Genomic DNA, 17208 nt, shown 5'->3' with positions numbered 1-17208 from the left:
TGCTCAGTATTTGATTCATGTTTCTAAACCGTTTTTATGTTTAAAGTCCCTACCTTGAGACTTACATTGTTATAAGTTATAAAAGTGTCACTTAATCTCAGTCAAATGCTCTTTTGGTGAAATCACAAAGGCTAAAGCTACGAGCGCTTCTAGTGGGGCGGAGAATCGGTCACCAATGGTAAAGTGCGTCAGGGTGGCATCGGGGTGCAACTATACCCACTCTGCTGATCGTTATTCCCATCATGCATCGCTTCAACTCAGATCCTGGACCCTAACTGCACCAAACCACTACATCAACTTAACCATCCCTAATCTAACCCCTAACCTAACCATCTCTAATCTAACGCCTAAACTAACCAGCTCTAACCTAACACCTAAATTAACCATCTCTAACCTAACACCTAAACCTAACCATCTCTAACCAAACACCTAAACTAACCATCTCTAACCACTGATACCTTTACAAAACCATTTGCAATGCATGATGGGAGTAAGCACCAGTAGAGTAAGGTGTACCAGGTGTACCTGTCAGGAGGAGGGAGTAGGACTGCCACCGTCCAGTGAGTCCCCGTCCCCCTCTGCTCAGAGAGGTCCACACCCACACAGAGACATTCAGGACGACCCAACGCAGACCAACCAGTACCCGACGGGCCGGTCCCATCATGGTAACGCACGCACGGCCCGAGAGCATCGGGGTTACCCCCCCTGGCAACGGGTCGTAGTAACAGTCTAGGACGCAGCGGAGGCGAAGGTGCTTGGGGGGGTCGGAGACGTTCGGGGGGGGGGGGGGGGGGGGGGGGGTCAGACCTCAGAACTCTCAGCGAAGGCCAAAGAAAAGAAGCGGATGAAGAAGGCGGAGTAAAGGCAAGCTTGTGGAACGACCAGGAGGAGGGCGTGTCTACACCTATGGGGCGGGGGCAGGGGCAGGGGCGGAGTCTGTCACGGGCTGCTCCTCAGGGAGCTCCGGCCCCTGGGGGCCGGGGACGGCGGGGGCCCGCTGGGCCGGGGGTCTGTGTGAGGGGGGGTCGGAGGGGAGCGCTACGGCGGTGGCAGTGGAAGAGGTAGAAACACAAGCGGGGGGGCCCCCGACTGGACCGGGCCCCTCCTCTGGAGAAGACCCCTCCTCCTCCTGGGCTTGGGCCCCGGCTGACAGGCCCTCAGCCTGGGCGCTGTGGGTTGCCGTAGGAGGGCTGGGAGGTGGAGGGGCCCTTGGTACAGCAGGGTTGGTGGACCGGGGCTCCCCAGGTAGAGCAGGGTCTGTGGAGGCAGGAGGCTGTTGTGTAGGAGGTTCAGTGGGCTCTGTGTGTGTGGGAGGGTCTGTAGAGGCAGGGGCCCGGAGTGTAGCAGGGTGGGTGGAGGAGAGGCCCCTGGGGGGAGCAGGGGCGTTTGACGTTGGTCCCTTTGGGGTCTTAAGTTCTGGAGAGGCAGGGCCCCTGGGTGAGGCGGGGCCCCTGGGCGTGGTCAGGTCAGTGGAGGCGGGGCCCCTGGGCGTGGTCGGGTCAGTGGAGGCGGGGCCCCTGGGTGAGGCAGGGCCCCTGGGCGTGATCAGGTCAGTGGAGGCGGGGCCCCTGGGCGTGGTCAGGTCGGTGGAGGCGGGGCCCCTGGGCGTGGTCGGGTCAGTGGAGGCGGGGCCCCTGGGCGTGGTCGGGTCAGTGGAGGCGGGGCCCCTGGGCGTGATCAGGTCGGTGGAGGCGGGGCCCCTGGGCGTGGTCGGGTCAGTGGAGGCAGGGCCCCTGGGCATGGTCGGGTCAGTGGAGGCGGGGCCCCTGGGTGAGGCGGGGCCCCTGGGAGTGGTCGGGTCAGTGGAGGCGGGGCTTCTGGGCCCATCAGGCTTGCTGTAGTTCATCTTGATGATGTGCTGCTGGAGGTGCCTGATCCAGTCCTCCTGGATGGACAGGGGCCCCTGGAACTCGACCTCACAGAACCTGGGGGCCACAACAAACACAACATGAAGCACACAAAAAAAAACACAAAGTCCCAGTGATTGATCAGAAATCAGGAATAGAGGATCAATGATGATCCTGATCAATGAGGATCCCCCTGATCCCAGCGGATGTCCTTCATACGGAGAACACTAGAAGCTCGATGTCACTTCTACGTTTCCATTGGTTACCGTCACTCCCAGTACAGAGTTCTGTCACTCACCGACACTTGAGGGTGTACAGCGCCCCCACCAGTTTGACCAGGGGGTAGCTGGGGGGGTGGGGAACGAGGGAGGGGATGGTCCCGGAGCGGGGGGGCTTGGGGGTGCTCTCCCTCTCGGCCCCCTCTGGGAGAGACGGGTGCTTCAGGGGCCGCCGCTCAAAACCTGAGGAGGAGAATCGACAACGAGATGAACAGGATGTGGAGGGGGAGAGGGAGACGGCGGGATCGAATGTGTGACCAAGGGGGGGGACTGTGTGTGTGTGTGTTGTGCACTGGCATGCATACACGTGGCGTGTGTACGAATGGTGCAGTGTGTGTGTGTGTGTGTGTGTGTGTGTGGCATGTGTGTGGTGGTGTGTGCGTCGGCGTGTGCGTACCTCTGGGCAGGCGCACATTGAGCTCGCTGCGGGCCACCTGGGCGTGCAGCGGCAGGCCGGGCCCCTGGCGGGAGGGGCTGCGGCCCCCGGGGCCCGCCTTTGGCGTGGCGTGGTGCGGCGGGGACAGGAAGTCGCTGCGGTCGGAGCGCGGCGGGCGGGGTGGAGCCAAGGAGGACCAGGGGGAGGAGGAGGAGGAGGAGGAGGAGGAAGAGGAGGAGGAGGGCTTCAGGGTGGGGATGGAGATCAGGAGGTCCGACGACGGGGACAGAGGAGAGATGTTCTTCTGCCACAGGAGGAAGGAACGAGGCCAGCATTAACGTGGAGCACCAGAGAGCCACCAGCTCACAAAGAACCACTGAAACCAGTCTGGTAACGGCTCTCCTTCTGCTTCGGCTCTCTGGGAACAATCATTGCAAAATGTAAAACTTGTAGATTTTAATTAGTTTAAAATAAATTAATGGTGATTATTAGGGCTGTCAAGCGATAAAAAATTTTTTTTAAAATAATTACAGGCTCTGTGATTAATTAATCTAAATGAATCGCATACTTACATTTTGCAGAGAAGGTATTTCAAAATAATTGAATTCAAATAAATGATGGCAGATGAGTGATTCAATGAATAATAGACATAATATACTTTGAAGTTCAATGTCTCTCCTATTTAAAACATGTCTTTCATTGCATTTCATTGCATTTTAAGAGAAAATTAATAACATTTCCATCTCACTCAAGATGCAATGCATTTCAGGCAAAAAAATATACAATACTTTGTTTTGACTTTAACACATTTTCTTGGATACTGTATGTGCCAAAAAACTCAATCTGAAAAAATTTTAAATAAAAATAATGTGTTAATTTTTTTAACACGTTATTTTTTCTGTGATTAATTAATCAAAATTAACGTGTTAAATTGACAGCCCTAGTGATTATATGTTAACCAACCCAGTGAGCCGCTCTACTGTTGGTACATAAGCAGCAGTACTGCTGTACTGATATATTGTTGTTTCTCTTTCTTCTGACAAATGTACTTATTGTAAGTCGCTTTGGATAAATGTGTCTGCTAAATGCCCTCAATGTGAATTTAAAATGTAAATGTTCACACAAACTTTATTAACGCATCAATGTTGATAAATAGCAGCAATTCATAAACTGGCTCTAATAATCGAACTCTAGGTTCCTTGGTGGAGATGTGTCCTTTGTACACCAGTCTGTCCTTCACCCACAGCGGTGGTCCACAGAGCCTGTACTGTAGCAGAACTGCAGGTATTCGGTCCCTAAGGTTGTTTGAAGGTAACATATTCGGTATGTGTGTCACATCACAGCCCAGCGAGACAAGTGCTGCTGACGCAACCACGCCTCCGAGTAATTCAGATGAAAAACAAAGCATTTCACCGCATCGGCACGCCATCGTTTATCTGGAGATGAAACGTACACTGTCAGACATACCACAGTTACTATGGCAACTATAGAGCCAATTGCAGGGTCGTCCTGGCTTTCCTCCCTGCGGTAATATTCACAAAGAGTAAAGATCTACACTGAAGGTCTGTCGAATGGCGGGGCTGAGGAGAAAAAAAAGCGTCGGTGGCAGGTTTGTGTCCCAGAGCCTCGGAGACAGAGGAGGCGTGAAACCTGATCTACTGACCACCGTCAGGGTGGCCGAGACCCTCACACTGACGCCTCCTTTAGTGCTGCCAACTGCATCTTTATCCCCCTATAGAAGCAGTGAAGTCTGACGCAGTGAACTATGATGGCCGTTTTATATACAATCTTTATAAATAATCCTAAATTAATTGATCCATGTTCTGCCCTTAAAATGTAAGTGAACTACTAAAAATCTGCTCAAATTAAATGAAAACTAATAATTTTGGGCTCTCTCGGAAGAAGGGGGAGTGTGTTGTGTAAATATTAATCCTAACTTTTATCTAAAATGATAAACAAATGATATAAACCTTGTTTATATAATCACTAGTCAATTGAAAAGCCATTTGATTACATTCTCCTTTGACCTAGAGATGTCTCCCTTCCTCTCTCTTATGGAAATATGTTAAGGTAGTTTGCATTTGCATTGCCACTGTGCTGAGGCCAATCAAATCACTTCTCTGTAAATTCCTTTCTTGCAGCCTGGCAGTTTCTCAACTCTCCACGATGGTCACTCCCCTCATCTTTGTTTCTGTTGTTTCTGCCCACCATGTGAAAGTTAGAGTGAAAGAAATGTCATGTCCGCAGCACTGCTTAAGCTCCCATATTAATTTAATAAAAAATAGACAGCAGTGCTGCGGACATTACATTTCTTTCACTCTGTATTACTTCATTTGTCCTGCACCTGGCCAGAAGGTGGGATGTGCACACAGCTACTTTTTTGAACACCATGTGAAAGCCACCACACAGAATTCCAACTGCGTCTCTCAGTCTCTCAGTCTCTCAGTCGCAGTGCATGTAAACGCAGAATAAAACTGGTGGATTTGTTTATTTGTGGGCACTATTGGAGAAAAGGACTGAGCCAGGGCAGTTCTTAAGTGGCTCCTTGTGTTGGACAAACGTAGATACAGCGATGGGAGAGGCTAAACACCCGTTTGGCATTTGGAATATAATGGATGTCAAAGACTCTCCACCTGCCCAGTTCAGATCACTCCTACACGCACACGCACACACACACACACACACACACACACACACACACAGGAGCATCCAGCAGTCCGACTAGCTTAATGCAGAACTTCTTGGGGAAACAAAAATCAGAAAACTAATTTGTGCGAAAGCTTTCAGAAGCGGATTTGAACCCTGTTTGTGTGCCTCCAGATCCCCACCTTCAGCCACACGATGAAGGACAAACAAATGTGAAGCGAAGGATTGTGAATTGACCCATCCACCCAGATCAGAGCTCCTCCGTCGTCAGACTCTAGATTACTCTGGATATTAATCCAACATCTGATTTATGAGACTCAACCACATCTGCCCCCTCCCTCAGCACTGGCTTACTCCTTAACTACCCAACTATCTCACTACCTTACTAGCTATGTTGACCTGCTAATTATAACGAATTAACTTAACTACCTAGCTAAATCTAGCCCACTGTAAACTTATGTTTTCAGACCTCCTTGAGGCTGGAGCCGTGCCCTGCTATACCGAGCTAAAGCGAGGTGGACGGACCTTCTTTAGGCTTGAGCGGTTGACCTGCATGTAGCTGCGGTGCATCTCCAGGACCTTCTGCGGCCGCGTGCGCATCCAGGCGCTGAGCGTCTCGATAGGCGAGCCGTTCACGCACCACTCCGTCACGCCGAACTGACGCAGGTGGGCGCGCGCGTGGCTGGCCAGCGCCTTCCGGTTCTCAAAGTAGAATCCGCACAGCTCGCAGCTGGCGTCTGACCGGAGAACCGGGGGAGAACAGAGGAGAATACATTAGAATTAGATAGATTATCCCTCAGAATTTACCGTGGGGGAGCCGGCTACACACTGTAAGATTCAGTTGAAAGATGTCAACAACATGGATACATGGATCTATCGCTTGTAAAGTAGTAGCACTCAATTGAAGGATTTGCACCCTTTGGACCCTGCTTGAGTATGTGTGTGTGTGTGTGTGTGTGTGTGTGTGTGTGTGTGTTACCCTGGGGCGAGGCTCCGTGTTTGTCGGGGGACGACTTCCTCTTGAAGCAGAACCCGGGCGGCAGGGCGGCCAGGGCCTTGGGGAGCAGGGGGGATGTCTGTCCGGCCGGCCCCGGCCCGGGCTCCTCCAGCGGGGCCCTGCTCCCCGGGGGGGGCCCCTGGGAGCCCTTCCCCCCCGGGGACAGCCCCCCCACCGGCCCCGGCCCCGTCCCCGCCGATCCCTGCTTCTGGAGCCGGGAGTGCAGCAGGCTCAGGGGCGACTTCCGGAACTTGGCCAGTTGGAAGCCGGGGCCCGCGGGCCCCTCGGAGCCGCCGGGCCCCCCTGCGTCCCCCCAGACGGGGCTGGCTGCGCCCCGCCCGCCCGCCTCCTTCTTCACCCCCTGGTCCGAGGGCAGAGCGCCGGCCCCCCTCTTGTGCATGACCTCCCTCAGCGTGTCGATGGGCGAGCCGTTGACCGACCACTCCGTGATGCCCATCTGACGCAGGTGGGACCGGGCGTGGCTCGACAGGCCCTTGCGGTTCTCGAAGAACTCGCCGCAGAACTCGCACTGGATCTCCCTCGTGGGCTCCGCTTCGTGGGTCACGACTGGGGAGAGGGACGAGGCGGGGAGGAAGACACCAGGGTTCAGGACACCAACCCGCAGCCAGTGAGCCCCCCCCCCCCCCCTGACGACCCCTGACCTGAAGGTCATCTGAAATCCTCCAATCACATTCATGATTTGGACGAGCTGTTTGTCCGAGGAGTGCAACACGCCACATATCACTCTCTGACCCGAGGCAGTGGTGACCTCACTCCGGGTTCACCCCATTGTGCACAGCCCACACACGGTGACCATAAACTAGGTTTGAACCCTCGGTTAAGACGTGAATACAGACGCTATTCTGTCATGTTGTGTTGACAGCAGCAAACTCAGACAATTCTATTCACTCTGATATTCTATTCACTCAATGTTCTTCTATTCACTCTATATTCTTCTATTCACTCAATGTTATTCTATTCACTCAATGTTATTACCTTGAGCGCAGTGGCAGCTGCTGGTCTTTCAAAGAGGGGAAGCTAATTTTTTTTAATCATATAAATTGTCAATTTATGTATATTTCAATTATCCTCTCTGTTCTTTTTCAAGGAAATGCTCTGTCATACCAACTAGCTTTTCTTTTCCAGTGACGAGTGTCCTCTCAATGGCCAACAGAGCTAGGTTGCTTAAACAGCCTTGGCCCATTGTGTTATGGGTGTAGGACTTAGCCGCTTTAAACAGGAGAAGCTCCTTTATACACCTGCAGATGTAGCTCCAATTGTTGCCACTAAAGAAAACTTAACAAACTTAACTTAAAGAAAACTTAACAAACTTAACAGTTTGTAAAGCTGAGGCATTGCACTGTCCAACCCCATGTCTTTAAGGAACACCAATAAATCACACAGCTTTCCCCTGTCACCCTGCAAGTCCTGAAGTTCAGACCTCAGGCACCCTGAATCAAAGTGATGGCCAACTACCAAAACGATATTAAACTTGAACAAGGAAATGTGGGAATTATGTTAAACTGAAGCAAGGAATTGTGTGTATAAGTGTATGAAATGTACAATGAAAATTGTCTAGCAATTTCACCAAGCAAATCAAGAAATAGGTTGCAGTTTGTCTTTCGACTCGCTTGCAAAATCTGCGATGTGACTGAGATGACTGAAGAGAGCTCTGGCGACGTTTTATAGTTCAAAATCGCTGTCAATCAAACGGCAACTCAGTCTTTCGCAGACCCTCCAATCATCATGCAGAAGCCCAGCGTCCAGGCCAGCCCACTCCTCCATTCACCCCCAGAGACGCTGAGCGTCCGTGGGAGGGACATAATCGCAGCATTATCCCATGACCGTTGACTTTCGACGCACTAAAAAAAGCTGTCCTATGCAGCCCCATTGAAGTGGATGGACGCTGAGCTTCAATGGGAATGTATGAGAAGGAAATCGAGTCAGTCGACCTGTGATAAGCAGCTGATTCTGAACAAACTCGTCTTTGAGATGGACGTGTTCTAATGCATTTTTTGTCAATGAAATGTTAACACAACAGTATACATTTGACCATTTAATTTTTTACATTTTAGGGGAAGCTCCTTGCAGTCTTGGAGAAATCGCCTCTTCTAGAGCGACCAGATTCAATTGGTCAGATTCTACGCCATAGACTCTGATTCTAGGCCCTAGACTCAGGTTCTACACTCTAGATCTAGGGTCTGTAGACTCATCCAGGTTGAGGGGCAGCAGGTTCTACGCTCTAGACTCAGGTTCTACACTCTAGATCTAGGGTCTGCTGACTCATCCAGGTTGAGGGGCAGCGGGTTCTACGCTCTAGACTCAGGTTCTACGCTCTAGGTCTAGGGTCTGTTACTCACCCAGGTTGAGGGGCAGCAGGTTCTACGCTCTAGACTCAGGTTCTACGCTCTAGACTCAGGTTCTACGCTCTACGATCTAGGGTCTGTTACTCACCCAGGTTGAGGGGCAGCAGGTTCTACGCTCTAGACTCAGGTTCTACGCTCTAGGTCTAGGGTCTGTTACTCACCCAGGTTGAGGGGCAGCAGGTTCTACGCTCTAGACTCAGGTTCTACGCTCTAGGTCTAGGGTCTGTTACTCACCCAGGTTGAGGGGCAGCAGGTTCTACGCTCTAGACTCAGGTTCTACGCTCTAGGTCTAGGGTCTGTTACTCACCCAGGTTGAGGGGCAGCAGGTTCTACGCTCTAGACTCAGGTTCTACGCTCTAGGTCTAGGGTCTGTTACTCACCCAGGTTGAGGGGCAGCAGGTTCTACGCTCTAGACTCAGGTTCTACGCTCTAGGTCTAGGGTCTGTTACTCACCCAGGTTGAGGGGCAGCAGGTTGTCGCTGCTGTTCCAGCTGCAGTTGAGGGGTTCGGCGGGAAGCCCCCCGGACGCGCCCACCGCCCCGGGCATGGTGACCTCCAGCTGCTCAGGCTCCGGCTTGGGCTTCAGGACCACGCCCCCGGAGGAGGAGGGGGGCGTGGCCGAGGGGGGCGTGGCCGGGGACGTCCGGCACCCCGCGGGGGGGTGGGGGCTGGAGGGCCGGGCGAAGGCGAAGGGAAGACGGCCCAGCAGGGGGGCGGAGGCGAGGGGCGAGGAGGAGGACGCCGCCAGCGGGGAGCGGGGGGGTCCGGGGGAAGACGGAGGCGGGGTCTTGCGTGGTTTGAGGGGCAGGGCGCAGGGGAGCCCCCGCTTGGCGATGACCTCTCTCAGCGTGTCGATGGGCGAGCCGTTGACCGACCACTCCGTGATGCCCATCTGCCGCAGGTGGGACCGGGCGTGGCTCGACAGGCCCTTGCGGTTCTCGAAGAACTCGCCGCAGAACTCGCAGCCGATCTCCTTTGGAGGTTCATCTGGAGGAAGACGACAGGACCGGGGTTAGTACAAGCTCAGAGAAGACCCCAACACCAGGTTACTAGTTGAAGTTTCTAAATTTACAGGAACTGCAACATTGCCTTAAAACAGACATTAAGACTGAAAAACATCTCTCTTTAAATTCATGCATCCATGGGCATCTTGCTCAGGGGAGACTGTGGACGTCCAGGATCGACCCGGGAACCTTTCGGCTGGGGGTCAAGCCCCCTACCCACTAGACTACCCTGCTGAGGGGAGCGGGGAGGCGAGGGCTGGACCTACTGTAAGGAAGAGTGAGGAGGCGATGGACCTACTGTGAGGAAGAGTGAGACGGTGAGGGCTGGACCTACTGTGAGGAAGAGTGAGACGGTGAGGGCTGGACCTACTGTGAGGAAGAGTGAGACGGTGAAGGCTGGACCTACTGTGAGGAAGAGTGAGACGGTGAGGGCTGGACCTACTGTGAGGAAGAGTGAGACGGTGAAGGCTGGACCTACTGTGAGGAAGAGTGAGACGGTGAAGGCTGGACCTACTGTGAGGAAGAGTGAGACGGTGAGGGCTGGACCTACTGTGAGGAAGAGTGAGACGATGAGGGCTGGACCTACTGTGAGGAAGAGTGAGACGATGAGGGCTGGACCTACTGTGAGGAAGAGTGAGACGGTGAGGGCTGGACCTACTGTGAGGAAGAGTGAGCAGCTCCCCGCTGCTGAGCCGGAACACCTGGATGGACGACTTGGGCCGCTTGACGGGGGGTCCCAGCAGAGAGGACATCGAGGTAGCTTTAGATGAGGGGGACCCCGCCCCCTTGAAGAGTTGCGAGGAGGAGGCAAGGAGGGGCCGTTTGGAGGCGGAGCCCTGGTGGCCGGGGGGCTGGGCCTGCAGGACGCTGGCTTTGTGCTTGAAGTCATCGGTGTGGATGAGCTGGTTGAGCAGGGTGATGGGTGAACCCTTGGACTCCGAGTACTCCACCCCGAAGTGCCGCAGGTGGGCCCGGGCGTGGCTGGACAGGCCCTTCCGGGTCTCGAACCAAGCGCCACACAGGTGGCAGATGATGTCCTTGCTGGGGTCTCCCTCCAGGGCTGCAGGGTGGAGAGGAGAGACGACGTTAATGAGGTCTGAACGGAGGGTTTGCAGAGATACTAACGATGTCTTCACAGACCGCCACAGTATTTCTACTAAATGTTAAATGTTTCTCTAAGTTTCTTTAATCATAAAATATTCAGCCTCCAGTAAGTTTGACTAACATTTAAAGACAAACTATGTTAATGTTAATGTTAATGTTTGTTATGTTTTTATGTGTATTGGATCCGGCCCCAGTATCAGAGAGGCTCCAGAGGTTCATCACGTCTAGGGGTGCAGGGGGACCCCCACGCTTACTGTGGCTCCACAGGTTCATCAGGTCTAGGGGTGCGGTCGGACCCCCACACTTACTGAGGTTGAGTGGGGCGTCCGACTCCTGGGGGGCCCAGAAGGGCTTGGTGGAGCCGACCAGAGAGTGGTTAGAGGTCACGGCCTTGACCCCGCTGACCTTGTGGTCGGGGGAGCGCAGCGGGGAGGAGACGGGGAGCAGCGAGGAGATGGGTGCCTTCCTGACCACTGAGGAGAGGAGCCGCGGGGGGTAGGCCCCCGGAGGCCCCATCAGCACCGAGGTCAGCGACGACGACGGGGACGGGGACGGCGCCATTTTGGCCAGGATGGAGAGGGGGAGGGGCTTCTCCTCAAAGTCCATGTCGTCCTCTAGGTCAGGGTCCCGGCCCGGGGCGGAGGGGTCCGGGGGCCCCAGGCGCTCCTGGATGACCCGGTACAGCAGGTTGATGGGGGCCCCGCTGCCCTCCGACACGCCCAGCTGCCGCAGGTGGGAGCGGGCGTGGCTGGACAGGCCCCGCCGCGTCTCGAACCGGAGACCGCACACACGGCACGTCAGGTCTGGAGCAGCTGGAGGAGGAGGAGGAGGAGGAGGAGGAGGAGAGGGAGGAGGAGATGAATGAGGAGGAGGAGGAGGTGGAGACGGAGGAGGAGGAGAGGGAGGAGGAGGTGGAGGAGGAGGAGGAGGAGGAGGAGGAGGTGGAGACAGAGGAGGAGGAGGAGGAGGAGGAGGCAGAGTTGATGAACAAAGAGGTGGAGGATGAGGAGGAGGAGGAGGGGGAGGATGGAGGAGAAGGAAATGAACGAGGAGGTGGAGGAGGATGAGGAGGAGATGAACAAGGAGGTGGAGGAGGAGGAGGAGGAGAGACAGCTGTGAGTCAGACCCAACATCTGGACCAAGATTTCTCTTCTCTAAAGGGCCGTGTTTCACCAGCAGGTGTGAGGATGATGGCAGATGGTTACAGTACACACAGGTCGGGTCCCTCAGCTCACACACGTCACAAAGCCCTGCGGAGTTCTGTCTCCTCTCAGTCTCAGGTCTAAAACCACCCAATCGGCAAGCAGGAAAACATCCTCCAAATATACTAATACTACCAGGTTATTACACGGTACTTATGCCTGTATAGCCTACATGTCTGTCAGGACCCCCTCACGCCAGACAGATCCTCCACAGCTATTAATAGCATCACTAGCCCCCCCCCCCTCCCCTCTCCACTCACCCTTATCGTCTGCCTCCTCTGGAGCGCTGGAGACCACCGCGTCCGACCCGGGGATCCGAAACAAGTCCTCGTCGTCCGCCTCTAGTCCCCCCGCATGACCTGCAATGTTCCCCATCGCTGACGTTACACGAAGCGGAAAACTAGCGGAACGACGCTAGGAGGCAGCGGCAGAGCGGCAGCGGCTCCCGTTAAAACGTTTACTCAGGTTAAAACATTGGTGGACTATATTAAAATGTATTAAAAAGGTCCACGTTTATTTAAATTATATGACAGAACACGCATGAATTACTCGTTATTATTCTTGTGGTTCGTTAAAAAACGTTAATGATTATAAATAACAACCATTTAAACGGATGCTTAATTAATTGTGGTCTAGTTAATAAAAACTGTCCAGAAAATCTAATCCCGAAGAAAGTGGGTCTCAGGTGCCTGGCTCGGTGGTTCAGGCAGAGAGAGACGAGTCTGGAACCAACATGGCAGGCGAAGCGCGCCGCCGCCGCGTTCCTGGGACTAAAGTGCCATTTTCTGCGACAAATCGCTAAATCAAAAGAGACGCGCAGACAGACAATGATGCCGCGTCTGCGCGTCTGCGCGGCGCGTTGACGCGTTGTGAGGAGACGGGAGCTCCGAGGTGCGCTTCTCCTCATAACGCCCCCAAAAATACACCAAAAACGCGTCTTCACTAGGCGCATAGAGGCGCACCACCACACGGGCGGGTTTAAAAACAAAACCAGCGAACTACAGTTGAGTTTGCATCCATTGCGCCAGATATTTATTTCGCAACCCGATACTTCCAAGTAAAGTAACACTTCTATGCAGCCTATACTCCACTCCGCTCCGGACAGTGATCGTAACATTAGATCTGCTCACAGACACGGGGATTTAAGAGGCACTACATTACCAGGTCGAAGCCCTCTCTAGTGACCGCTCAACACATTCCGCTCCTCGATCACAATCACAGTAAAATGGCGAGGAGCGGGGACCTGGAGGTAATTCTTTAAGAGATCCTGCAGCACCGAACAGGACGATGCGTGGGTCCGATGAGAGTCGGACGTGTTCTCACTATTTACACAATAACATCACTACAATAAAGAGATCGACGCGTTATTACGCATGCACAATAGTAACACAACAGACAGAAATGACAATGGCTCGCTTTGTGCATGACATGCGCTACCTGTGCAACCACACTGATATAAATATATAAATATATATATATATAAATATATACATATATTATATGCAGCGCAAGATTTATCTCCAGACTTTATTAATGTTGTGTCTGTCTGCCAATGAACAGACCGCGCTGCGAGACGTTAAAGTGCGACGCGCGCGGCATCGACGCGGCAACAAAGTGATAAAAGGGGACACGCCGTGCACGCGAATCCTCTGTCGGTACTCACCGGTCAGCCGCTGCAGTGCATCGGACTCCCGACCGCTAAAGCCAGACCGTTCCTCCGCTATTGTTTGGGTCTGCGGGGAGGTGGAAGCAGCCATTTTGCCCCCATAAGCAGTGCTGAGCTAAGGCGTAACCAATCGAGTCAAAGCAGAGGTTGGGATAAAGGCACCGCGTGCCACATCCACTACGGGAGCGGGAATCTCACACACACACACACACACACACACACACACACACACACACACACACACACACACACACACACACACACACACACACACACACACACACACACACACACACACACACACACACACACACAGAGAGAGCCCATCCATCTCCAGCTGCCAAGTGACTTTAAAGGAAATAAATAAAATATGGGTCACGTTTGAGGGGGTGTGAGTCTGTCTGGCCAGCGTCTAGACACACGCACCTTTCTCCTTCTCCCAGACTCTCAGTCCACCACAAGTTCACCCAGTGGCCAGCCCAGGCCAACCAGTAGGACAGCCACCACTACAACCAGTATGACAGCCACCACTACAACCAGTACGACAGCCACCAATACAACCAGTACAACCACTGACACTACACCTCCAGCACCACCACACCTCCACCACCAGCAGACTCTCTCCATCAGCTTCAGAAGCTCCTACCTCCTGGTTCTCCGTCCTCCTCCCCTCGGCTCCAGGCCAGGGGCGGTACTCCGAACTTGTTCTTCGTGACCTTGACCCCTGCTACTCCTCGCCTTCCACCCGTCTCCTCCTCCAACTTCACCCTCTTCTCTCTCCCCTGCTCTTCCTCCTCGTCATCCTCCTCTTCCTCCTCCTCATCTTCCTCCTCCTCTTCGTCCTCCTCCTCCTCCAGGGGCCCCGGGGACGGGGGGCTGCGGGGCGGGGCGGTGGGGATGACCAGGTCAGGCCGGGCGGAGAACATCTCCCTGAGGATGCTGATGGGCGACACCGTCACGTCCCAGTTCAGGATGCCGAAGTCCCTCAGGTGGGCGCGGGCGTGGCTGGACAGCCCCGCCCGCGTGTCAAAGCCCGCGCCGCAGAACTCACAGCGCATCACGCTGAACGTGTCCGGGTCGAAGTTAGCCACTGGGGGGGGGGGGGGGGAGAGGGGAGGGGTCAGAGGGTGACCTTTGACCTCCGAGGACTGTTGACTCATCATAATGTGGCCTGTAGGGCCGTTTGAGACGGTAACCGTGGTAAAGGGCTCTACTAATAACTGGTTATGGGCTCTACTATTAACTGTGGTTAATATAGTGATTGTTGAGTTTGTACTAGTGTATAAAGTTGTAATAGTGTATGGAACCGTTGTAGTAGATGTTTTAGCCTCAGTCTCTTGACAAGTTGTTTACTGTACAAGGGAACCCTCACAACACCTTCCTATCCTGGGATTTGCTGTTCCTGTTGTTATGCGTTCTGTTAACATTACTTCAACGTTGTCCTCTTCACGTCGTATCAACATGCTGTTAGTGACTCAGTACTGACCTTGCAGCAATAGGGCAATGCATCCATTAAAAATACAAAAATTAAAAAATAAAACCCAACGTTCTTACCTGGACCTCAAGTTTAAAGATCAGGTCTGACTTAAAGTATCAACAGGCCTCACAGCATACCGAGGGGGAGGAGGAGGACTGACCTTTCTTCCTCTTCTTCTGGTAGGAGAACTTCTTCTCGATGGCGTTGACCTCCTCCGCGGATATGAAGTGCCTCACGTTGTAGCTGACGCCCACGCGGTTCAGGTGCCCCCTCACGTGATTGGCCAGCCCGATGCCATTGTGGAAGCGGTCGGGGCAGTACGGGCACCTCCTCTCCACGCTCCGGGGGCGTCCTGTCTCCTCGTCCACCTCCTCCTCCTCCTCCAAGATGGCCTCCGACAGGAAGCGCTGCATCTGCTCCTCGTCAATGTCCTCGCCGCCCTCCTCCTCGCTGTCGTCCTCAGCGGGGGCCAGGAGGACGCGGTGTCTCCTCCGTAAGAAGGAGAGCCGGCCGTTCTGCTCGTCTCCCTCCTCCTCCTCCTCTTCCTCCTCCTCCTCCTTCACGGCCTTCTCCAAAGGAGGTGATGCAGCAGAACTTTCTTGGGTTAAACCCGAGGCATCTAGGAGGAGAAATACAACGTCAGCCTCATAGCATAATTGTCATCTTTTGGCCACATTGTGATATCTAACCTGACTCTACTCTCCTAACATTGCTGATTCACTGTGCCCCATTGGCTGTATCCTCAAGTCAATCAGATGGCTTTTTACATTCCATAATCACTCTCTGCCTAAGTCTAAATAAACACTTAATACAAGATGAACCTCAAAATAGGACTTGGGAAATGATGCTATGAGACCAATGATAAACAAGAAGGATCTACAGACAGCTGTCATCCCCTATGTTACTCAGAGCAAGGTGTCTGCTGAGATTAGCCACTTCCTGCTCATTATCAGATGCCCACAAGAGGTTGGTCATTGATTCATATCTATGTTGTGGTATGATAGTATTACAGTCAGTGTTACCTTGTGTGAAAGCTGGCCTTGCGTGAGACTTCAACCTCCCAGAAGACTTCTGTTCCGCCACAGCCCGGAGCTCTCCTTCTCCTCCTCCTCCTCCTCCTCCTCCTCCTCCCTCCTCCTCCTCCTCCATCCCCCCGGGACGCCTCCTGCCCTCTGCTCTCGACCCGGTGCTCCGCGTCCCGTCAGTCCAGACCTGTTCTCGCCGGTTGGTTCTCCGGTTCCCGATGCACTTGAACACCGGCTCCTTGGACTGAGTGAGTGGCGGCTCCTTGGTCTGCCCCGGGTCGAACCTGGATGGGTCCAGGGTGGACCTGGAGGTCTGGGTCTCCTCTGGCAGGAGTCTGAGGTGCTTCATGGAAGACGAAGTGGACCCCGACTGGGCGGCGGGGGGGCTCAGGCAGGGGGGGTCCGCGGGCCCGGGGGGGTACTGGGCGCGCTGGGACTTGCGGCGGGCGGGGGGTTTGGTGCGGTTGTGCGTCTTGGCGTGGTTGGCCATGGCCTGCGAGGTCTTGGTGCTGAAGTTACAGGTGGGGCAGATGAAGCGCCGGCCTTTGGTGGGGACCGCCCTGGAGCGAGCCGGGGTCCGCACCGGACCGGGTTTAGGCCCGGGGGTCGAGGGGTCAGCGCACACAACTAGGGCGGGGTCGAAATCGACCGCTCCTGGAACCAGAGACAACGTTGGAGGCTTGACCGCTACGTCCGAGTCTAGACCTTTGACCGGACCTGGGGCCGGGTGGGACTCTGCTGCTGCGGAGACGTCCAGACCCACGGGGTCAGCAGCCTGACCCTCCCCCACCTTCTGCATCTCCTCCAACCTCTCAGCCCCGGTGGCCCCCAGCTTCTGGATCTCCTCCAGGATCCGAGCCCTGGACTCCTGGTGCCTCCTGCGGTGCTCCAGCAGGTCCGGGGGGCTGGGCAGTGTCCAGCCGCACTCGGCGCAGTGGAGGTGGGCCGCCTTAGCCTGCCGCTCCCACCGGCCGCCCGGCGCCAGGCTCTGGACGTGCTCAGACATGTGCTCCTGAAGGTGGACCTGCTTCTGGAAGTAGATGCTACATTCAACGCAGGTGAAGATGTCTCGACTGGGACCGCCGTCCTCCTCGTCGTGGTGGTGGCCTCCTCCTCCTCCTCCTTCTGCGTCCTCCTCCTGCTCCTTTCCCTCTGCTCCCATGTTCCCCTCCTCTCCCTTCAGCATCTCCTCCTCCTCCACTCCCTCCTTCTCACCGACG

General features: G+C 54.5%; 1 protein-coding gene across 1 annotated transcript; it reads right to left on the bottom strand.

The window, feature by feature from the left end:
- Positions 1-826: 826 nt before the first annotated feature.
- wizb (WIZ zinc finger b) lies at positions 827-17205 on the bottom strand. The gene is made up of 12 exons (XM_084470012.1): positions 15986-17205; positions 15124-15582; positions 14133-14576; positions 12081-12179; positions 10927-11430; positions 10173-10574; positions 8964-9497; positions 6127-6711; positions 5673-5884; positions 2523-2805; positions 2146-2308; positions 827-1925 (listed from the first exon to the last, which is right to left on the bottom strand). The coding sequence occupies exons 1-12, from the start codon at positions 17172-17174 to the stop codon at positions 905-907; spliced, it is 5895 nt and encodes a 1964-aa protein (XP_084326138.1). The 5' UTR covers positions 17175-17205; the 3' UTR covers positions 827-904.
- Positions 17206-17208: the final 3 nt, after the last annotated feature.

This window comes from Micromesistius poutassou (assembly GCF_964030765.1).
Source record: "Micromesistius poutassou genome assembly, chromosome: 1".
Classification (NCBI taxonomy): domain Eukaryota; kingdom Metazoa; phylum Chordata; class Actinopteri; order Gadiformes; family Gadidae; genus Micromesistius; species Micromesistius poutassou.
Note: the sequence above shows the minus strand (reverse complement) of the source record. Positions and strands in the feature narration are given on the sequence as shown.

Bases quoted from the DNA above. Each gene is read 5' to 3' on its own strand.
- wizb (XM_084470012.1), bottom strand. From the start codon at position 17,174: ATGCTGAAGGGAGAGGAGGGGAACATGGGAGCAGAGGGAAAGGAGCAG. The intron at 11,431-12,080 runs GTGAGTGGAGAG...CTCCTCCTCCAG, and splicing joins AGAGGAGGCAGACGATAAGG to CTGCTCCAGACCTGACGTGC. The intron at 9,498-10,172 runs GTAGGTCCAGCC...GTCTTCCTCCAG, and splicing joins GCTGCTCACTCTTCCTCACA to ATGAACCTCCAAAGGAGATC.